The sequence below is a fragment of the Tachypleus tridentatus genome, chromosome 8 (genome assembly GCF_004210375.1).
Source record: "Tachypleus tridentatus isolate NWPU-2018 chromosome 8, ASM421037v1, whole genome shotgun sequence".
NCBI classification, from domain to species: domain Eukaryota; kingdom Metazoa; phylum Arthropoda; class Merostomata; order Xiphosura; family Limulidae; genus Tachypleus; species Tachypleus tridentatus.
In genome coordinates this window covers 134,442,218-134,467,540 of record NC_134832.1, presented here as the reverse complement: position 1 = coordinate 134,467,540, position 25,323 = coordinate 134,442,218, and the positions used below count along the sequence as shown (strand labels likewise).

Below are 25,323 nucleotides of genomic sequence, written 5' to 3'. Positions count from 1 at the left end.
TTACAAGAAAAATACCAACAGTTGGAGTAAAAAGACATTAGTAATAGTACTAAAGCCTAGTACAACAATCTAACTTCCAACATATGACTTGCAGAGTTGCATAATGAAATTTGTCATAACTAATGCTTTTAAAACAATCAACCTTCAACACTCCTATATGGAAATTTAACAGTCGTTTAGTATTAAGTCACAAAATAAACTAAATAATAACCCTAACACTAAACAGTCTTTCGTACCCAAGAATAAGCCCCCTCTTCATACAAACATATCTAATGATCTTATATGTAAAGCTGAGGTTAATTCCATTAGATAAACTGATGAAACATTTTTGCTTGTTAGATATTAAACATCTTATATTCATTATATAACTTGTAATTAAGTATTTTAATGATTCATTATGTAGTAAACATAGTTCTTACTCGTGCATTTTTTATGATTATAGTTACAGAATAATTTAAATGGCAGAAATAAAGAAACATATCTCACCATAAATTGTTCACATTCATAACAAACAGTATTAATGTTTAATGTCATTAGCGTTAGAAGAATTCCATAAATTAATTTAACATGTTAATGTGAAGCAATGTTCCATAATTAGTAAGGGTATCACAGTAAGTTAATGTGGTGTTCTTAGGGGAAACTGATTTCCTTAAGAGCAGGGATGCTTATTATAAACTTATTCTGAGTCCTCTGACCATCTGAGCAGATGAGGGTGAAATAGACTGGACTGTGTAAACACTGTGAATAATCTTCAATATCAAAAACACAGTATTTAGCATAATATTTACAAATGTTAATGAAGGTCTGGATAATACAACTTATAGAAACGTTTCAATGTTTGATGCAATATTTCATGGTGTATCAAAATGTTTCCTGATGACAATAAATAATAACATTAAACAGAATTAATTTGAATTTGTCTTCCTTCTTTTTTTTTCATTTCTTACTTTTAGGCTGTGTTAATGAGTGTGTGTCTTCAAGGTATGGTAGAAGAGCTACTCTCCAAGAAGAATGGAATAAAATTTAAAAAACGGCCAGAGCGAGGAGATCGACATTGTTCTTGGAGCTACATGAAACGGGATGGAAGCAGTTATGAAATTTCCATCAGTCGATCATCTTCATCTGAAGGCATAGTAGATAATGAAGATGTAAGTAACAAAGTACTGGTGTTGTCAGTTGTAGTAAATTAAATTTTCAAAATTGTTTGAGTAATTAGCAGTAATAACACCATTATTCTTATTAATTAGAAATATACATTGTTTCACTTAAAGTGCATAAAACAGTATTAACACAAATATTCCCAATAATTAATACTATAAATTGTGTCACTCTCAGTAATTAAAGCAGTATTAACAGCATCATTCCTAGTAATTAATACTATAAGTTGTGTCTCACTACTGAATATAAACAGGAAATAATATGATAAATTGTGGCACTTAATATTAACACTATTGCTCATAGCACACAATAAAATATTAATGCTGCCACTATATGAACTAATAATAAAGTACATACAGGTTTTCTGTCACATGTGACTTTTACAATGTAATTACATAAACCTGGCATGGTGTTTTAGTGATTTTATATTAGAAAGATGTTTATGTAGGGATCAGCGTAGAATGTTATACACTCTAGTAAACACAAAAACAGTTTTTCTTCTGTGTAAACTTATTTCACATAAAATATTGTTAGAAACATTTTTAAGTTAACACTTGTTTTATCTTTCCATAGCACTTCAAACTCATAATTGAGTTTTTCTAAAAAATAAAAGTTTAGGTTTACATATATTTCTTTACTTCTAGGAATATTCCAAAAGAACAAACAAAACAAGAGATCATGTTAGGAAGGTAAGAAATTTACTTTTGTTCATATTCTAAATCCTTTAGGTACAATTTTTAATAGTTAAACACACATGTTTGAGCAAAGACACATTTACTTCTAACACTACACTAGTAATGATGCATTTTCCTGCTTGAACTATAACTTGATATCTTGAAAGCAAGATAGATTATACAGTGTAGTATTCTCAGGTGAATCTGAAATCAACAATAATTTAAAGCTCTATAATAACAGAAAAGTTCAACAAAGCAGATATAACTGAGATTCAAACAGAGAAATATACTCTTTCACTAACATTATAGAAACAAGAACTTTTTAAAATAAACAGAATAAGCAGAAGTAATTTATGAGTTTAATTTCTAATCTAGCTACTAGTGTAGATATGGACAATAAAACAAGGTGAAAATAATTTTTGATTTTTAAGTTTCATTTATGAGTACTCTTAGACTTGATTCAAGATTTCAGAAGACCTTATTGCTCACACCAGAGGTCAGCTTGCTCTTTCTCACATGCACTCACTGAACTGGGCAAGCTGCAAGTAGCTTGTATGCAAGCCAGTTTCAAAAACAATAGGTTGTGAAAGAAAGTCCAAGCCATGTGCTTAAACTCTACTTAATAGTTAAAACTATTATAATAATTGTTTTTCGTAAAAATATATTAAAATTAATATTTGTCATTTTGTGACAATTATTTAATGTATTTGGCAATATGAAAAAAAGTGTTCAAACATATATATTTCTTGCACAATTTTAAGGAGTGTTGCCAATGAAAACAATTTTTTATAGTTTATTTATACATTCTTTTTGTTCTTAAACATGTTTTCATTTTAAGCTTTAAAATTGTTGTAAAACTAATGAAATTGTCTGCAATTGCAAGACATCAGGTAACCCTAGTTAGGTTTAAAGAATATGTTAGAGGATGAAAATATATTACAATGAATCAGATATTTATTGAATATTAATGTTAATTATGTCGCATGAAATAATGTAGATAAGTAAAATAGCTTATCAAAACAAACTAGTGTAAAAATCATAGAAATATTAAATCAGATTCTATGATTTTATAAACCTGATACTAGGTATTACATATTAAGTTTTTACTCAATTTTGTTATGTATATCCAGTGTGATAAGATTCAAAAAGGGTTTTGAGGACCACGTTTTAGACCAGAACATAAAAAGTATATTACAAAACTGTATATAAACTTCCACATTATTGCTTGTTAGAAGAAACCATACTAAAACTGGAATATGTTTGTTTGTTAAGGAACAAACTTTGTTTTGTTGGGAAAAAAAACCTTCTGAAACCAGAACATGTATCTTAGGTAGAATATGTTTTTAATTAGATTAGCACAAATTAAACCATAACACATTTTTCAAGGAACATATCAAAAATAAAATGTATATTTTAAGAAACATCACAAAGTAAAGACTTGGCTTTTCTTAGTACAATGCATCTTAAAAACTAGGGAGAAGTTATATCTTAAAAGAACTTATTTCAAAACAGTAACATCATTCTTTGTAGAAAGAATACACACTAAAACTAACACAAAATTATTTGCTAAAAGTCATATTTATTGTTAACTATGATTTAATTTTCAAAACATGTCCTAAATAAAAGTGTAGTTGGAGAACACACCTTTTAATGCCAAATGAAAATTTCTTGGTAAATAAAGAAACAAAAAAACCCACCATTAAACCAGAATATACCTCTTTGTCAGAAGATCATATCCTGGTATGTTCTGTGTTTTTGTTGAAGAAGACAACCTATTTCAGAACATGTTATAGGATGGTAACCTAGTTTAGAATGTTTTTGCTACAGAGTAGCACATCCTAGTTTAAACCGTATTTACTATATAATAACAACCTATTTCAGAATGTGATTGTTATAGGATAATAGCATAGTCCAAAACATTTTGTTATAATATAACAATCTAGTCCAGGATATATTGATTTTAACAGTCTAGTTCAGAAGATATTTGTCGTAGCAACCTAGTTCAGAACATACTTTTTATAGGATAGCAACCTTGTTGAGAATACTTGTACCTTTAGGACAATATACTCCAAAGTAGAGTAGCTGATGAGGTTAAATGAGAACACCCTAATACCAGGACATGAAGATTAAATCAAAAACCTAATTGAAGTAGTTACATTTACCAATTAGAAAAACAATATGTAAGAGAAATCATGAGATGTCTGCTTGAGGTACATACATATGAAGCTAGAAATATTTGTAAATTTAGCCCATTTGAGAGTTATCTCCACGTGTGTGTACGTCTATGTGTCTATATAAAATCAGACTTTTTATAAACCAAAAGGCTTTTTTTTTAAACCTTCACTGCCATCTCATGGCAATTCCAACTCATTTGTACTTGTCCCTTAATTTGTTCTGGTATACTGTTAGGGTAACTAGTTAATAGATTTAATAATAGTGTGGTAGGGAAAATAAGGTGTGATATTAATGTGACAGTCATTTTTGGTGTAAAGGGTAAATATGTGATATGATTTTTTTTCAAAATAGATTTTGCTTTCTATAAAGCAATGAAAATAATTAAGTGGTTGAAATATCTTTGTAGGAAAAGTTATATTCTGCCAAGCAATCTGGCTGTTCCAGTAGTGGTAGTATGTCCCCCGAATCCCTCATGGAAAATGATGTTTTTGAAGGAATTGGAGATGATGACCTCTAAAGGTTCTTAACTGCTAAATTCCTTGGAGTGTATTTGTGATTGTATGATAACGTATGCAGGAATGTAAACTAACTTGTTATTTTTAAAGAAGTTTTCATACATTCTTTCTCTGATTATTGAAAATTACACAAGTTTGATTTATTTTGGTTCAATTGGTAATGTTAAATTAAGCTTTGGAAGAAACGATTATTTTGTAAAAATTTAAAGGTTTTGCAAACTATCTAGCACTAGCATGTTGAGTTTGTATAAATTAGTGTGTTTTAAACTGAAGTTTTTCATAATGCATTCTAAAGAAATTTGCACTGATGTCTTTTGAAGAATACTAAGAAAATAATTGCTAAAATATTAAAATATAAGTCCCAAATTTTAGAATATTTAACATAAAACAGTATTTCTTATTTTTGTTTGTTGTTTCTTTTGTTTTGTTTTTTATAAGGCCATACTGCCTTTGGATTAGACAGAATGAAACACCATGGAATGCGAAATATCTCATTAACAAGAGAAACAGGTATTGTAGACCTGTATTGTGGTTGAGCTTAATGCTAAAACTACTACAAATAATCATTTTAAGAATATTATTCTTTAAGGTTTGAAACAAGGGTAAGACTCCTCATTTGTTTGTTTTTTTAATAAGAAAATATTTTTGTATTAACTTTAATATACTCATTCTGAATGTATGAATTTTTTATTAATACTAGAAATTGTAAAGGGTCCTATTGTATACTGTACAGTTTGATAAGTTAACTACTTGAAAAACATTCTGTGATTGTTGCTGTAGATAAATGAAATTTCAAGGTTCTAGATGGTGATCTTGCAACAATGTATGGGTGGTGGTGTATATATATATGTTCATGTATGTTTTGTTTTTTGTTGTTTTTTCATTCTAAATGTTTCATGTATCCCAACAATGAACCTCTAACAGATAATTTGCAATCTACTAATAAGAATTAGAAATTAATTCAGTCATGTGAAACACGGTGGTTATGACTTAATTTGAAAATGTTTTTCAAGAAACTTGTAAATGCAAATTAAGGTGGGTGGGTGCATATATTATTTATGTTTATTGGCTTATGCTACAAGGATTCTTCTCCATTTAAATGCATTGATAGAAATTAAAGCTAAAAGTTTGTCAAAATATTTGTGGGGTTTAAGAGCTGCAAAGTTCACACACATGTTTATTGAGTGACACTTACACGTGACTTGTAGAAACTAACAATTACATAATGTTATGTGTCAAACTGTGTTCACTTGTAATGCTGATCTAATGTGGAACTATTTTAAGTTTTGAGTAATAATTTTTTTTATAAAAACTTTGTTATTAGAATTTTGTTGTCACTTCTTTCCTTAAGATTAAAGCGCCATCTGTCAACTATCTTTCACTTGGACTTGCTACTCTAAATTGACTTGTGCTTCCTTGATATAAACGTGGAATAAGATTTATGTTTTATTTCTATTGATTATCTTCATACATCTTAATAGATAATTTACACCCAAATATATTAAAAATATAGTTACTTTGAACTAAAATTTATGCAACTAGAATTTTTGGAAAAAATTATGTTGCCAACTATATTAATAATTGTTTAAATCTTTTATGGAGAAAGCTCGATTACAATGTTAATCATGTTAGCTGAAGTTTCTGCCATCATGTAATATTTCATTTCAAGTTCCAGTGTTTGCTCAAGATTATAGCTATTTTTATATTTGACATGTCACACAATGTTTAATCCTGACACAAATCTTTTTGTTGTTGTTGTTTCTGTACATTAGAATTAAAACCACTACTAATCTTTGTTAGTTGCATTATACTGTTTTTCATGATAATATAGGATGCATATACTAAAGAGAATAACTTAGTACAGTTTAAAGCACTTAACATTAATACGTGAAGACAGGTTTGTTAATATGTAGGACATCAGCCTAATATATTTCTGTTAATGGGTTAAATTTATTGTGATTTAAGATGACTCAATTTATCATTAAGGTGTCAGCTTAATACTGTTCTACTTATAAGGGGCAGTTTCATTATATTTATGAAGGTACTTTTGTCCAGTTATAAAGATAACTGCTTTATATTATTGCATTATTGGGGTGAGCATAATATTTGTAACAAATGCTGCAATTTGTTTATGTATATATTAGCTCAATAATGTTATACCTGCTGGGTTGTATAAAATGTTTGTGTGAACATTGTGGCTTGTTTATAAGATTAATATGAGTATAGTATCATTAATTGCTATTACGTTTGTTATACTAATGTTTGTGAATATATCAGGGGTGCTAATGAATAAAATAAGCAGGTTAATGGATATCTTCGTGGACTTAATGAAAGTGAAAAATAGTGATTTGTATAGATGTAAAAATCTATGTTGCTCTCATGTAAACATTCCATAAAGAATGAATGCTCAGTAGTGAAATTCATTTTATTAGTTTTATATTCAGCTAAGCCATTTGTTATTTGTCTAAAAAACTGTCAATAAACACTTAAGTGGTTTTGTTGTTGTCAAATGCAGTTTTTTTATATAACACTTCAAGTTCAAGATTTTAATAATCCCATCTAAAATAATAGTCTGTGTTATTAATATACTTAACTGGTGTCACCAGTGGTGTGTTGTTTTATTGACAATACCAGAGCTCCCTTGGAAATTATTCAAGGTAAACTCTGACACATATTAAGCAATTTACAACAGAAACCTGATTTATTCTTACAAATACCTAAAGCTCTAAAACCATAGATACAATTCTAAATGTTTCTAATGTACAACAAAGTTATTTTTAAGCTTATGTGAGCTTGCATATTTTTTTTTCTGTGAATATAAATTATAGGTGTTCGTTTACTTGGACACAATAATATATCATCGTAAGCCACTTATGCTGTCTAGTTAGATATTTAACACGAGTTACTAGTAACAGGCTTTACAAAAAAAAATTTAACTATTTTTGAACCAACTTGCGAGATCAATAACCATTGGTTACAACTTACAAGATCGCTAATAATACATCAGTTATGAAAAGTTTAAAACAAATAAAAATAATAATACAGCAGTTAATCTCAACAATTACTGCTGAGATCAATTATATATTTTACATGGAGAGTTGGTTTTTACGGTAAGTTATTTTAGTTAGATCATTACATTTAAAGCATGGTGGTTAGAGCATTCAACTCGCAATCTGTAATTCATGGGTTTGAATCCTCTTCCTTAAACGTGTTTGCCTTTTCAGCTGTGGGAGTGTTATAATATGACTGTCAGTCCAACTCGTCATTAATAAAAGAATAAGTGGTGAGTGGTGTTGACTCGCTGCCCGTCCCTCTTGGTCTATTACTGCTAAGTTAGGGATGGCTAGTGCAGATAGTCCTCGAGTGGCTTTGCGAAAATTTCATCACAAACCATACCAAAAGAAAGAAAGTTTGCTCTTAATGCTGTGACAAATAAAACAGGAAAATTACTCTGAATGATACAGTATATATTAATATGCGGTATTAAAAACATCTGTAATTTAAGGGTTAAATTCATCATTGCGGTTGCATGAATATTTTAATTTCAATGTTAAAAACTTAAACTGCAAATATTACACTAAGTAACAAAATGTTTACTTTTTTCTTATTCCCGGGCAGAAAGTGTTATTTCCCAATTGCTTATGCTTAAAGTAAATTGAAAAGACCTATTTTTCTCTTCAAACGTTGCTTTTGTGACCTGGGAGCGTATAACGAAAACATGATGGGAGACTATATTTGGGAGCTGATACGTGAAAGTCGCAAATCTCGAAAAACTACTCACTTCTAAACATTTTTGTATAACTTTAGTATAAATACATGTAAATCTTGATTCATATGTTGTTTTATTCAGACCTTATGTAAATGAAAATGTGCAATTTTGCCTGTTTTTACATAGAAAATAGGTTAATTTCTAAATTTCATTATTCAAGTCACAAAAGCAAAGTTTCAAGGAAATAATGGCCATTTTCTGTACTTTTACAACATAAACAATTAAGAAATAATACATACTATCCAGGAAAAAAATTTATCTTACATATTGTAATTGAAGACCAATGTTATACCTAATTGAAACTGATACGTTATCACTTAGATTTGTTATTTATTGTAATTAATTTCGGACAAGTTTCCGGTTTATTATAATACGTGCATTACGTATTACTATTTCAAATAACCGGAAATTTGAACTTAGAAGTTAATTAAATGTTAATATGTATCAACTTTATGATATTTGACACCAAAATTGATACACACAATTTTCTTTTTTAACACAAATATATGTTGATATACAAACAAAAATAACTTACAAAAACGGATAGTTATAATTGAAAAGGCCCGGCATGCGACTCGTAATCTGAGGGTCGCGGGTTCGCATCCCAAACATGCTCGCCCTTTCAGCCGTGGGGGCGTTATAATGTGACGGTCAATCCCACTATTCGTTGGTAAAAGAGTAGCCCAAGAGTTGGCGGTGGGTGGTGATGACTAGCTGCCTTACCTCTAGTCTTACGCTGCTAAATTAGGGACGGCTAGCACAGATAGCCCTTGAGTAGCTTTATGCGAAATTCAAAACAAACAAACAAAGTTGAAAACACTACTGAATTTTATACCCAATCTAGAACTAAATGTATTAACTAGTTTGCTTTGCCTCAAACTGTTGATTATTACCGATTATGATATTTAATATCTTCGTAGAAATTCTGACGTCCGAAGTAATTCATTGAAGTTGAACGGTCTGTAATGTTCGAAATCTATAAACGTTCCTGGTCAAATTCTGTAGTTTTCATATTAATAGGTGTTAACCACAAATACATCTTCCTGGACCTAGAGAACACTGACTGTAGCTGACGGATAATAATACTTTGTCGGCGCGTCGGTTTTCTAGAATATTTAACAGTGATTGAGCTCACGAAGGTTTTCGTAAAACAAGTGTTATTTATTCGTACACTCAAGAACCCTCTACAAATTTCGAGAAGAGGCGGGCAAAAAGAAAACATATTGAAACGAATTTAGGCACTAAAGAAAAATGTACAACAGTAAACCTATTACAGCTTACTAGCTGATCATAGTTTTTTCTTTCTCTGTCTTTTTCATTAATTCTATTGACGTTCGCAAGACTTCCTTTTTTCTATATAAATATAAAACATTTACATAAAGCTGTTATTATTTGGGGTTTTAGCAGACGGTATTAGTAGTATAATTGACAGCAAAACCTTCAGTTTACAAAGCTCATATATATATATATATAGGTTTTTGATTGCAGGATTCCATTATTTGGAATTGTATCTGAAAAATGCAGATCTGTGAAAGAAGTTAATTTTTGAAATTATCATGAATTTTTCCTCTGGATAAGCAGATAACTAGATCAAACTTTAGGCAACTTCTTTTTTGTCATAAATATAAGCTACATTTATGGAATGAGACATAACATTAAATTTTGTTTTACTTTCAACATTGTACTTGAAACTCAGATTTACGATTTTCGAAGAATAAAACCCACCACCTTTAACATAGGCCAAACACAGTAATGTTGTGGTTCGGTAATATCCATAAGAACGATTTATCTTCCTATAAGGACTTGCGTTAGCATTCCATATTAAGGACCATTCGAAGAAAGAAATATTTCCTATTTAAATTTACGAGTGGCTTTTAAACCACGTTTTAATTTTAAAAAAATACTTGGTTAATGTTAAGTATGTTGTGCCAACTAACTATTAGTCCTTTGAAACAACTGTCTGGCTGTTCATTGGCATTCGACTCGCAATCCGAGAGTCGCGGGTTCGAATCCCCATCACACCAAACTTGCTCACCCTTTCAGCTGTTATAAAGTGACGGTCCATCCCACTATTCGTTGGAAAAAGAGTAGCCCAAGAGTTGACAGTGGGTGGTGATGACTAGCTGCCTTCCCTCTAGTCTTATACTGCTGAATTAGGGACGGCTAGCGCAGATAGCCCTCGTGTAGCTTTGCGCGAAATTTAAAACAAAAAAACAAACAAATCATCGGTAAAACTAGTTGCATGCTGCATTAGACTAAGAATACAGAACGCTTCTAAGATGTGCTCCTCCTTGAATGATTCACGTTAAAATAAACATGCACGCTACTGATGGTTATCCATTACGTAAATCCATAGATTAGTTATGAAGAGAAGAATAAAGATGCAAATGTGGGTGTCCATCTGAGAGAGAGTAGCAGTTTATGTTAACCTACCTATTAGTTTGTAATCTTACTACCAACATAAACGATAGGCTTAGCTTCTTTCTGTTGGACTGGTAAATAGGCCTTTACCAAAGATTAGAAGGGATGAATTGTTATTGTTTTGAATTAATCACAAAGCTACACAATAGGATATCTGTGTTCTGCCCACCACGGGTATCGAAACCCGGTTTTTAGCGTTGCAAGTCCGCAGACATACCGCTGAAGGCAGAAGGTATGAAAGAAACAACTTCTAAGTGATTATGATTTGAATTGGAGCAAGTAACAACAGCAGCTCTGTATGAACGTGTTATGACAGCATTATAGAAGTATTGTATCTCGTCATAAAGTAAATGCATTTGAATATGAAAGAGTCGACGTACTACTTATCGCTCTTCCATTTATTTATTGTTAACCAAATACAAATATATTCCTAACTTAGAACTATTCTTATTTGATCGGATTTGTATTTGATTGGTGGAAAATCTGCAAATATTTTCTAAGCAGCTGTCTGACATACTGTGATTCCCATATCATAAAGCATGCTCGTTAATAAGAAAACGCCATTTAGTGTTGTAGAAATAGAGTTGATGGGTATCGTACTAAGTGCATTCAGATTTGTAAGGAAATTGGTTGTATCTCAAACATACTATAGTAACGAAGAGACAAGTGATTGATGATGGTTTTATTGATTTTAGTTATGAAATTTTGTTTGTTTGTTTTTGTATTTCGCGCAAAGCTACTCGAGGACTATCTGCGTTAATCATGAAATTATAGGACGGCTATGGTTTACTTATTTGTCACTTCATGGTAGGAAGTAGAATTTTAATACTAGTAATAAATAACCGGATAACACCAAATTTGTTTTTCTACAATTGGACACTCAAAAGTGTGTGTTTTAGTGGAACACTCCCAAAGTAGCTGTGAAATGAAATATAGAGTGTCCAGTTAAAGAAAAACATTGGTATATGAGGTAATTTACTAACAATGCCGAAATGTCTTTCACGCAAATAAGCTCTACATAAATTAAATAATGTCCAATTTATCATTTTGAAAATATCAAGAAAGAGAAAATCTTTTGTTTCTGGATCTGTTATTTTGCGATTGTGCACGTCCGTAAATTTAAGTTTGTTATATCTTTGCTTGTTATTTTTAACAGATTGTTTTTAGGCTTAACAAAATGTTATTATCGAGTTCCCTACAGTAATCACTGTTTTACAATTTGTCATCTCTCTCGTCTAGTAACAAACATCATTATCATAATATCGCACCATTTTTTAGCGGATTTAATTATTATGTATTTACTTTACTGTAGTGATTTTAATAAATTTCATTCAGTCTATTTAATATTATGGCTAATTGACTGTAACGTTGTAAGTGAATAAGTTGTATATATTACGACGTAGGCTTTACGTGTAAGTTTCACTTCCAGTTAACTTAAACTAGGGGTAAATTGGTTTGATTTGTTTTGAATTTCGCGCAAAGCTACACGAGGGCTATCTGCACTAGCTGTCCCTAATTTAGCAGTGAAATGGTAAAGGAAAGGCAGCTAGTCAGCACCACCCACCACTAACTTTTTACTAACGAATAGTGCGATTGACTGTAACATTATACGGCCCCCATGTTTGATTGAGCGGGGATTCGAACCCTCGTCCCTCAGATTGTGAGTCAAGCGCTCTAACCACGGTTAACGAGAACAGCTTCAGTATCTTGTAAATTGTACGTAATGAGGTGTTCTACAGGAGTTTGTTTTCTATTGTGTATTTGGATTTGGAATATTACTAGTAGCAATCTTCCAAATTTTCGTATTGATAAGTTGAAGTAGTCAAGATTATACATACGAGTTGTCATGTAATTAACTTTAGAACTGTAATCCGGTACATAATTGACGTAGCCTGGTAACTCTGACAGGGGAATGTCAGGATTTAAAGTTGAAATAACAGCGTATTTGCGAAACAGGCTATTCAATACATGTCTGAAGTGATGACGTCAAGGAAGTTCGCAGAAGAGACAGAGACTGCTTGAGACATAAGTGAGAGATGTTTATAAGCACGAAGTGTGCAGTTGGCAAGATAAATTACATTATCTACATAACAGTTGTGAAAGAAATGGAATGTACCCCTACATCGTATGACACTATATGGAATTTAACACTAGATGGAATATAACACTATATGGATTGGTCACTAGAAAAAGTTATATGAAGATTTGATTCATGCCTTTCTTCAATATTTGATCAAACATAATACTGGATAAACAATAACTCTCCTTTAGTCAGTGTACAAATAAAACTTTTATAAATGATGATGAAAAATCGGTGGCCTGGCATGGCCAAGCGCGTAAGGCGTGCGACTCGTAATCCGAGGGTCGCGGCTTCGCGCCCGCGTCGCGCTAAACATGCTCGCCCTCCCAGCCGTGGGGACATATAATGTGACGGTCAATCCCACTCTTCGTTGGTAAAAGAGTAGCCCAAGAGTTGGCGGTGGGTGGTGATGACTAGCTGCCTTCCCTCTAGTCTTACACTGCCTAATTAGGGACGGCTAGCACAGATAGCCCTCGAGTAGCTTTGTGCGAAATTCCAAAACAAACAAACGAATAATCGGTATTATTTGATAGTCATCTAGGAAAACAAAATATTTTATCAAGTTCGAAGTGAAACTGGGCCAATTTCTACAACTCAGATGTCAAGACAACTCTTCAAATCTAAGTCTAATGGATGCATCTTACTTTAAATTTAACTAACTCGACAATCAATGATAACAGTGATCCACTATTAGGCAGGCAGTAAGAAATCAAGGGTGGCTGTTAAATATGTTCTACTCTCTAGAGCAGTGTTTCACGATATGTTTCAGGAGGTTAAAGGAAAATAAATCAGTAATGGCGGAAGCAAAAATGTTTACGTGCATCCATCACACGAGTCGATTATAACTTCAAGACTTCTTATATTTAGATATTTTTAAAATTAAATAAACTGGGAGTGTTGTTTTTGAAATTAACATGAAAAACAAGTTTAGGCTTAACCAAAATGATACGAGTTACGAAAGTGAAATCTTGGAAGGACGTCACTGTTTTAATAATCTAATGATAAATAATAACATAATAATAAACATTGTGTAATAAATGTATCATAATGAAATATATTTTATTATTTCCAAAATCATTATCATTGGTTTTATAATTTATACTAGGGTAATTATACTCAAAAATATTTATGGGGGGTCGCAAAATGCTAAAGATTGGGAAGCACTTTGTCTGCCACGGATAGGGGTCTTCAGTTCCTAATTCCCTCCAGATTCTGCTGATAACATGAAGTTGGATTCGTTAATTTAAAAAGATAAACAGAACCAGCTGACAGTTAAGTCCGAGAACGATGATAATAAAGACAGTAACTTCATCAAGGCATATGTGACAGAGACTTAAATCTAGCGTAGACTCTGTCGGACCTTAACTCCCTTTGTTATTTTAGATGTGAAGTATATGCCAACATGAGATTTTGTTTGAAGAAAATAAAACATCACTGATTGACCTTAAACACAAAATCGAAAAAAGTCTGAGTAGCTTTGAAAACTCGATTGATTCGAATAATTTTTTAAAACAAATGAGCATTTCTCAAACTGGGGTCCGCGAAGGTACTCGAGAGGGTTCATGTCCAAAATTTCATTAAAATATAGCTTATGGAATGGAAAATATTTTTGCTTAAAGTTTGAGTTATATATAACGTTTAATTTTGGAATACAACATTTCAAAACAAAAACATTGACAGTTTTGAAGGTTCGCGAAAAACTTTTAAATTAAAAGGGGCCCTCGGATTACTAAAACTTGGGAACTTGTTAAGTAATCTAACAAACGTTGATAATGTTATTGTCAAGTGCCTTATTGGACAAAAGCGAGTTTTTAGCTGTTTTGGATAGTTTAAGATGCTAAAATTGTTTTAAAACAAATTATTGACAAAGAACCTACTAAGAAGAATGGACAGTAATGTAAGGATATTATTAGCTTGAACTAAATATATTTTAAAGTTAAATCAGTACTGTAATCAGAGATATTGTTGTACTCGTATTCAAGAAAAGTATACGTTTGTCCCACAGATAATAAGATCAGAAAAAATCTCGCCACCCTAGAATTACGTAGCACTAGATTAATGTAGAAGAAAATAAACGTAAATAAAATAATGGTTTCTATTTAAGCACAAAGCTACACAATGGGCAATCTGAGCTGTGCCCACTACGAGTAAGAAAACCCCGTTTCTAACGTTATAAGTTCTTAAACTTACCGCTGTGTCGCTGTGGAGTAATTTAAAAGAAACATCTTAATGAAAGCGATATACTAAGGACTGCACATGACAAAGCATTAACAATTAAGAAAACAGACAACATGGAACAGCAGACGAGAACCAAGTGCGCAAGAAACAAAAGCATCTGAACTTTAAAAAAAGTGACTTGTACAAATAGCTCTTTCTTTAGTTAGAAATTCTTCGGTTTCCAAAGGAGACTAAAAAAAAAAGGTTAAACGAACAATAGCTACATTTTTTCAATGAAAAAGCTTTAAGTCAATCTCGTGACAAGGAGACTCGTTGACATGTTTGATACAACTTCAAGCGAAATACCTAAATACTGTTATTCAAATCAAGAGGATGTAGACTCTTTCAAAGTAAGTGTAAGATGAGGGCGTGACTGACATTAAGCTGCGCCATTTTACTACATTATAATCTCTATTGCATGAGAAACGTAATTAAAATGAGTTTGTTGCATTGTCTGAGACGCATGCCTCACCTCAGTTTTCATAATAGGTATTAGCACGGGTGGTTTTTCAGATTTTAACACAAATAAAAACTTCGAGATAGGTTCATGTACTAAAGTAACGGTACAGTCTAGGGAGACATCAAACAGTGAAACAATGAAGTTCGGTGTTTAATTTGAATTCAAGTAGCTAGAATGACTTGAAGTCGATGAAATAAAAAGCTATTCAGTTCTTTTCTCAGAAAATCCACGTATCACCAAACGTGGTCGCTGTTTAAGCTGTGAGGTCGTTGTAAAGTGAGGATCAACTCCACTGTTCGTTGGTTCTTATATTATTACAGGTTTTGATTAAATTTACATCAATAACAATGAAATATATATTTGTAATCAACTGTATTTGCCATAAAACATTAGTATTAGGTTTGTTGTATTTTTAATTAGTTCTATTTGTCATAATTTTATTGCATTTTAATACTATGTTCTTTATTTGTCCTCTGAACGTTTTTTCGGAAGAGTGTATACTAATATTTTAACCACCCTGTGCCCACTACATCCATCGACAGCGACGCATTTTGTTTATTCCCAGAGCTCGGCAGATCAGTTTGGTTATGGCAGACATAGTGATTGAGATATTAAATTTGTCTTCTCGAAAACCCATAAACTAATAAATAATGTAATTTATAAAATACATTAAGCCTGATACTATTGTTTTGTGACAATCACGTTTCATCATTAAATGCGTTCACTCCTACAAGAGTTGTTATTCTAAGAAATTGTAGAGGCTCGGCATGACCAAGGATGTTAAGGCGTGCGACTCGTAATCTGAGGGTCGCGGGTTCGCATTCCGGTCGCGTCAAACATGCTCTCCCTTTCAGCCGTGGGGGCGTTATAATGTGACGGTCAATTCCACTATTCGTTGGTAAAAAGAGTAGCCCAAGAGTTGGCGGTGGGTGGTGATGACTAGCTGCCTTCCCTCTAGTCTCACACTGCTAAATTAAGGACGGCTAGCATAGATAGCCCTAGAGTAGCTTTGTGCGAAATTCAAAACAAACAAACAAACACAACGATGTTGGCAGGGTATGATAAGGTGGTTAGGGTGCTTGACTCGTATTTTTTGAGGATCGGATTGTGTGATCAGATCCCTGTCACATCAAACGTACTCGCCCTTTCATCCGTGGGGCATTATAAAGTTACGGTCAATCCCACTATTCATTCGTAAAAGGAGTTTCCCGAGAGTTTGGCGGCGGTCGGTGATGGCCTAGTTGCTCTCCCTGTAGTCTGACACTGCTAAATTAGGGGCGGCTAGCACAGATAGATTTCGTGTAGCTTTGCTCAAAATAAAAAACAAACAAACACAATGCTGTGAACGTCAAGACGAGATTTGAATATTTCCCACGCATTTTACATAGTTTGCAAGAGGAAAATTTGAAATAATATTTGAAGGAGCCTTTTATTTATAAACCAATGCTTGCCTTAGTATCTTAGCTTAACTGTGCTTTGACCACCACTGGCATCAAACCTGGGTCCACCGTTATAATTTCACAGACTTAATTTTCAGTTTTCACCGTTGTGTACAATAAAAATTTGTGGATAGACGAAAATGCTATTAAATAGAAGGGGCGAAAATTGGATGGAAATCATTACAATTTGATATGATCAGGAGTAAATGGAAAACATTTAAAATGTGTAAAGATGGAAATTTCAACATAAATCATTGAGCATTCTATAGTACTACATAAGAACTAGAAGTTCGTGGTATAACGGATTTACTGTTACACATTTATTTTAATATCTTTGTTTGTTTCAACTTGATATAAATTTAATGTATATAGCAAATCCCACCTGTCCTCTGAGCTTGTAGAAGATTGTCGAATGTAAGAATCGACAATATATGTTTTATGAAAGCACTGGCGTATCTTCGAATATTGTTGCCAAGTGAATTTTCGAGAATCTCGCCTAATTTGTATAAAAGGTAACGATTGCAACACGGGTAGATATAGTAAAAGAATATTGTCGGTCAGCCACAGTCAGTACATTAAAAGCCTCGGAAATTATATTTGGGACGAGTGCTTATTAATCGGAAAACAGCAGATATCTGACCAGGAACGTTTATAGATTTCGAACATTATGAATCATTCAAATTCAGAGAATTAACTTCGGACGTTAGTATTTTTTACGAGATATTAAATATCTTCATCGATAAAAAGTCAGCAAAGTGAGGCCAACCCAGCTCGCTAGTTTAAGATGGTGTAACAATATCAACTAGCATTCTCGTCAAGTGAAGTGTATCTGTTGTATCTACATAAAATTAATTCGCTTGTCGTGCACATGGACCGTCGTTAAAATATTTAATTCTAGACCACATAGAAGGGTAAATATTGCTTGTGAGCTTGTAACATTTTTTGTATACGAATAATTATTTGTAATAACCGTTATTATAAATTGTATTGTCGTTTGTTTATTAAAATATATTTGTGTTGAAAAAGAAAACTGCATGTATTTATCTCGTTGACATATGTCACACATTAATACATGCTGACGTTTAATTAATTTTTAAATTTAAATTTCCTGCTGTTTGAAATCTTAATATGTAACGAACGTAACATAATAAATCGGAGACTCATCCGAGATAAATTATAATACGTAATGCTGGATGTGATAAAACGCTTGATTGCGGACACGATAAAATACTTGTGATAAATATCAGAAAAAAAAAATCTATGTTGGATATTACAAATGTAATTGATAAAAGAGGTCGAGCTTGTAAAGTGTAAAGTATATAAATAATAGAAATTAAAGTTATAAATTTAATAACAAATATAGCAAATGTTCAATAATAGAAAGAAAAATATCTTTTTTTATAACATGATAGTGATATAGAATTTTGAGGATGAATAAGTAAAGAAGAGTAAAAACTCTAGACGAAATAACTTATCAGTCATAATTTGAAAAAAAACTTCTGTATTACAGATGACAAGTAATTTTAATGTTGTCATTCGAAAGTTAAAAGCAGTTACTTACGGTTGTTATTACGCACATGGCTACACGAAGGGCTATCTTCGTTCTGCCACCACAGGTATCGAAATTTCTGCAGACATGCCACTATGTCAATGAGAGGAGGTATTATTTAGAGTTATTGCAGCTTAATGTTTTAGACTATATTTTTACTTATTTTATTGAAGAAAGGGTGTGTATAGTAACTATAGATCAATCCCACTATTCGTTGGTAAAAGAGTAGCCCAAGAGTTGGCGGTGGGTGGTAATGACTAGTTGCTTTCCCTCTAGTCTTACATTGCTAATTAGGGACGGCTAGCACAGATAGCTCTTGAGTAGCTTTGCGTGAAATTAAAAACAAACGGCTAGCGCAGATAGCCCTCGTATAGCTTTGCGCGAAATTCAAAACAAACCAAACCTGTATTGAGCTAGATTTACGGAGTTCTGTTTTTTTATACACACATGACACTGATACGTTATACACCAAAGTCACATTGGCCAAATAACAAGTGCTGTTTCTGAATTTAAACACAATATAAAATGACTAAAAAGCAAGATAGACCATTAATAACGTAACTTGTGTCAGGTGAATAACTAAAAATAATTACTCATAATTTTCAGGTTACGGTTACTGAGAGGGTACAAGCACCAAATTTTACAGGAAATTTCTTTTCGTAGTGCTTATCAAGTTTTTGCCAAGGATCCCTCTTGAAATTTCAAGGGTTAGTCTAAGATACATAAAAATTCAACATGGCCACTGCCCGCCATTTATATTATACTTAGACTTGTTTGCAATTGACAGAATAGCACTTCAAAAAACACTGAACATTCTATCCATATTTTTTTACTATTAGGGAACTATATCCAACTATTTTTCTTACTATGAATAGGCGCACACAGGTAATAGCGCACATTGTGTGATCCTAAACTACGAGTTGCAATGAGTGGGTATTTTGGTTAATTTGAAACAGGTTATCTGTAGGTGAATTCTGAGTATATTGTCTGTAGGTTTCTATGGAAGTAACAAGTTGATCATTCTAGACGCTGTTCTGAGTGTCTCATTATGTATCACACTTACAATTGCACAGAGGGAAACATTTAAGATTGGCTTTGCCCTATTTGCAATCTGATCCGTCTCCTTTACATAAACATCTGATCAGTTCTCTGCAAGCTTTAGATACTTTAGAAATTGTGATCCAAAAATTACCGATGGTCTTGACACTTTAGTCCAGGCAAATTCCTATGAAGAAGGAACTACTTGCTCTGTGTATGTGTGTGATAGTTGTTCAGGTTTCTGCTTAGTATAAGGGGCGCCTTATGTGTTGAAATAAAGCATTCTTTGTAAGTGGAAATCTGTCTGTGGATACATTCCTGTGACTGAAAAGTTCCTTCCTTACTTCATTTACATTGTTAGAAGTACTAATTTTATCATACAGTATTACAGACTTTCCAACTTAGAGAGCACATCAGAATCTTCACTGAGAACGTGGAAGGAATGACTAGCCAGATAGGTGAACGTTTCTGTGACCTCACTGTAGGCCTGCCAGGCTTGTCATGCTGATTTCTTACTCTTTCCTTTTCTCCTTTGAATGTTAATGTAATGTCACAACGAAATATTGCATGGAAGAGCTGGTAATGGTTGGGACCTACCATCTCTAAGGTTGGCACAGAAGGCATTGATATTATACAATCTGTAATTTTTCCTATTCTGAATACGGAGGAATGTGCCCACAAGGACAACTACAATATGTGTGTCTATAGTATGTACTAGGACAGTTTTGCAACCCTGTTGCAGAGTGTCAACTTCATGATTGCAGTCTATCATTGAGTTGTTTGAATCTACCAGCACATGAACTATGGATGGACCAAAAGTTATACATACGGCTTTACCTTGTGAACAGACAATTGTTGAAATATTGAATGTCAAATACTGAAAGAGCTCTTTTTTAAGTTCTCTAACGCAAGAAATCAATCCAGTTAACTGGGAACTTTACTCTCCCTGATGCGCATCCCCTTTCCATCTCTTTCCCAAGTGTACACCTTCAACTTGTCAAGAATGTACGTGTCCCATACAACACCTAATTGTGAGGTGTCGTGCAGTTGCTTTTGTAAATATTATCAGCATATTCATCAAAAGTAATTATATCATTAGTCGACAGGCAGTCCACAATGAAAGCATCATCTAGGACTTATCTGATGATAAGTCTGGCTGTTTGAAACACTTCAGTAAATCAGACTTTGTGCTTGGCAAATAAAGCTTTCCAAAATCTGCGGAGGAGAGTTGGGGAGGACTACATCTCATGAGCGAATAACTCTCTCAGATCACTGATTCTGCTCTGCGTGGGTACATGCAACTTTCAAAATATTGTAGAACTATTTGGCCAATTGTATATTTCTATACAGAGCAAAATCAGTGATCTGAGAGAGTTCTTCGCTCATAAGACGTAGTCCTTTCCACCTTTGAATTTGTCAAGAATGTGCTTGTATATTGCGCATGATCTATTAATGACCTAATTAACAGAAATAATTTCGCTCTCTTAAAAAATCCACAACCTAAAGCATCATCTGTACAAAATTATTACATTTTGGCTTGCCAGGGTCTTCTAGGGTGTGCATACATTGTGCCTTGCTAGGGTCTTTTAGGGTGTGCATACATTGTACCTTGTCAGGGTCTTCTAGGGTGTGCATACTTGTGCCTTGCCAGGGTCTTCTAGGGTGTGCATACATTGTGCCTTGCTAGGGTCTTCTAGGGTGTGCATACATTGTGCCTTGCCAGGGTCTTCTAGGGTGTGCATACATTGTGCCTTGCTAGGGTCTTCTAGGGTGTGCATACATTGTGCCTTGCCAGGGTCTTCTAGAGTGTGCATACATTGTGCCTTTCTAGGGTTTTTAGGGTGTGCAGTCAAGTGTAACGAAATCTGAAAAATCATCCAGAAAAGAATTCCTCATTATGCGAATGGTTTCTGCAAGTTTGATAACGATCTCGTGAAAAGCTTTCTAAGTTGCATGACACCCCTCATGATTTTGAAAGATTTGAGGGTTTGCTTCATCATCATCTGGCATGTATTCTTCCTCATACTTCTTCTGCAATCTAGATAGCTCAGTCCTGAAGACATCGATGGTCGAAAAGCAGCAGAGTTTTCTCTCAGCCTAATACAACCATCTGAGCCTTCCACGCAGTGATTTTCTTGCTCGTGTGTCTGATCAACTGGTATTACAGAGAAATTGTTGCTAGTCTTGGAAAGGACCCAAAGGCATTCCCTCTGAAACATGTCGTTGATAGTGGTAGGACATGACTTCGTGTCTCTGATGTGTATAGGCGCCCTTCTAGCATAGTTCATGTGATCCAAAGCAAAAGCAGACGGATTAACTGTTCCAGCACTTCCATATACAATGAGACATTTTTGTCTGCGAGTCCGAACAAAAATAACTAACTGCGCGATGGTATTTTTACGTTCTTACGAATACAAAACTACAGCGTTTTAAACATTAACTTTGATACAACTACTTCGGTAACACATTAAATTGATTCTTTATATTTCTGTGGTCTATAAATAAGGCACTATTATTACATCTGAATACAAATTCCGACAGGACCCATAGAAATCGACATTTGCTCCTAAACTTTAAATACTGCTAATACATTGCGCAAAAGAAAACAAGATTTAGCCATATATAAAAATAAGAACTTTACAACATTGCGTCATTTGATTTTTACACTTCTTAGTACCACAGTTTTATACCTATTGGACGTTTTCGTCTGTCGAAATAAAGGGAAGTAAAATCGACAATTAAGCCTAAAATTCTTGGTGGTAGTGGGCCCAACGTTTGTTAAACTTAAGAGGAGAGTAAAAAGAATTGATACCAATATTATGAAATGAAAAAGAAAGAGAAGTGAAACAGTGCCGAACGAAGGTCGGTTGAGGTTATACAATTCTTCCTAATATGACTTTACAAATTCACTATTTTATAATTATTTCATAACATTGCATTACCAAGAGTTTACCCCCCGCTAGTACAGCGATAAGTCTACAGATTTACAACGCTAAAGTCAGAGGTTCGATTCCCCTCGGTGGGCTCAGGAGATAGCTCGATATGGCTTTGCTACAGGAAAATACACACACCAAGAGCGCAATAAAGAAATATTGCGAATATATAAGTGTTTGTTCATTTTTTGAATTTCGCGCAAAGCTACACGAAGGCTATCTGCGCTAGCCGTCCCTAATTTAGCAGTGTAATACTAGAGAAAAGGCAGCTCATCATCATCACCCACCGCCAACTCTTGGGCTACTCTTTTACCAACGAATAGTGGGATTGACCGTACCATTATAACGCCCCAACGGCTGAAAGGGCGAGCATGTTTGGTGCGACAGGGATTCGAACCCGCGACCTTCGGATTATGAGTCGAGTGCTTTAATCACCTGGCCATGCCGGGCTTATATGTTAGTAAAATATGGCGATTCTCCACGAAGACAAGTTTTCTTACACAAAACAAAATGTTTTATACAGAGATATATTTCGTTTATACTGATTCCTTGTTTGTAAACTTCTTTACATTCAATCTAAACACAACAACTCCATTTTGTGCTTATTAGGTTTCTGTTTCATTTGTGCCCAACTACATAATACAACAATAGTATTATTTACATAATTTATCTATTTAAACATATACTTTTTTCACACAGGCACTCACACATGGGCCGGCATGGCCAGGTGGTTAAGGCTGTCGATTCGCAATCTGAGGGTCGCGGGTTCAGATCTCTCTCACACCAAACGTACTCGCCCTTTCAGCCGTGGTGGCGTTATGAAACGACAGTCAATCCCGCTATTCGTTGGTAAAAGAGTAGCCCAAAAGTTAACGGTGGATGGTGATGACTAGCTGTCTTCCCTCAAAATTCAAAACACACACACACACATATATGTATGTAATATTCCACTTAATAACGTTGCACGTGGATGCAGTCTTTGTGTTTTGGTTCACATAGCACAGAACATGTTTTCTTATACATATGTTACAGAACATGTTTCTTATACACATGACACAGAACATGTTTCTTATACACATGGCACAGAACATGTTTCTTATACACGACACAGAACATGTTTCTTATACACATGGCACAGAACATGTTTCTTATACACATGGCACAGAACATGTTTCTTATACACATGGCACAGAACATGTTTCTTATACACAACACAGAACATGTTTCTTATACACATGACACAGAACATGTTTCTTATACGAGGAGATGATAATTCAATCCCCGTTTGTATAGTTGTTTTTTCTGGTCAAATATTTTAAAATCAAATCATTGTTGTACATTGTATGCAAAGCACAAATTTATCTCATAGTTTAGACAAATAAGTTAACTTTTCAATTAACTGAATAAAAATGCGTCGTACACACTTGCCCCCCAGTCTGCGGACTTACACACTAAAAACCGGGTTTCGATACCTGTGGTGGGCAGAGCACAGATAGCTCATTGTGTAGCTTTGTGCTTAATTCAAAACAAACAAACAAACAATCGTACACTCTTACTTAATTAATTTATTTTACGACTAATTTAACTTCATCATTGCCTGAAGTGAGCTTAAGGCCAAAGTGTCGCAAAATAAATTCAGCTAGTAAGTGTAAAGAATATTTGTATTAAATAACTTTTAAAGTTACCATATTTATTTATTTAGTACTGTTTTGGTACTGTTGTTTGTGATTACAACATATCTCTCCCATCTTGTTTTTTAACAATGTTCTTTCTAAGTTGTACATTGTTACACATTGTGTTTTCTTATGTCTGTTTATCTCAGGACGGGTGGTATGGGTATTAACACGTTTTAACAAAATAAAGCAGAGAACAACGTTTCGACCTTCTTAGGTCATCTTCAGATTAAGAAAGCGAGAGTTTGCAACTGACCGTAGCATTTGTTTTCGACTTAAAATTTGATTTTTAATTGAACAATAAATCTGTGAGTTTTTCATTTAACTTCAAATTTTGTTATATGCACACATTCGCTGCTATATCCAATCTATGGTATTTTTAGATGTGGCGTTTGTTTTTGTTTAATTTCGCGCAAAGCTACTAGAGGGCAATATGCGCTAGCCGTCCCTAATTTATCAGTGTAAGACTAAAGAGAAGACAGCTAGTCATCACCACCCACCGCAAACTCTGTGGCTACTCTTTTTACTAACGACCGTTACATTATAACATCCCTACGGCTGAAAGAGCGAGTATATTTGATGTGACGGGGATTCGAACCCGCGACCCTCATATTGTGAGTCGAGTATCCTAACTACCTGGACATTCCAGGTGGGCGATGAATGAGAGGGCATATTACCTATTCTATAAAAGAGAGAAATATAGTTTGTAAGTCGATTAAATAACCCAAGTTATTTACAAAATATAATTATTTAAAAATTAGCAATTTCCTTCACATAATTGTTTTATATATTAAACCTAGTTCAGTTAGGAACGTTAAGAATGCATTACCGATGATTAAATTGGTTTTCATATTATTTCTCTTTTTTTTTTCTTTGGCTGAGTTAAGGTTAAAGGACTAATTTGGCATTTCAAAAGTGCTTTTAAATTAAACAATGAAACACTATATTACTAATTACCAACATATATACTAATGATTAACGTACAACTATGAATATACATATCAAACGTTTTTTATCTTACTACGTTCTTTTTTAGCTTTGCATAGACCAACAATTGTTTTTTTTATTTTAATGACAGTTCATTATTTTGTTATTTAGCATATAACGATATAAGAAAATTACTTTGCCTTCCAATCATTCACTTGTCTGCCCTATGCTAGGATAGGCAATGAATTGTTATTGATTATGAAAGTAAACATTGCTTTGTTGAACGTTAATAAGT

The 25,323-nt window shown here is 33.4% G+C and overlaps 1 protein-coding gene across 1 annotated transcript in view; it reads left to right on the top strand.

Annotated features, from left to right (window-relative positions):
• Positions 1-7,019, top strand: part of LOC143223557 (sorting nexin-17-like) — a 50,757-nt gene extending 43,738 nt beyond the window's left edge. The window contains exons 11-14 of the mRNA XM_076451659.1: positions 954-1,148; positions 1,803-1,847; positions 4,414-4,526; positions 4,961-7,019. Of these exons, the coding sequence (XP_076307774.1) occupies positions 954-1,148; positions 1,803-1,847; positions 4,414-4,524 (351 nt within the window). The 3' untranslated portion in view covers positions 4,525-4,526; positions 4,961-7,019. The remainder of the gene's footprint in view (positions 1-953; positions 1,149-1,802; positions 1,848-4,413; positions 4,527-4,960) is intronic.
• The last annotated feature ends 18,304 nt before the right edge of the window (positions 7,020-25,323 follow it).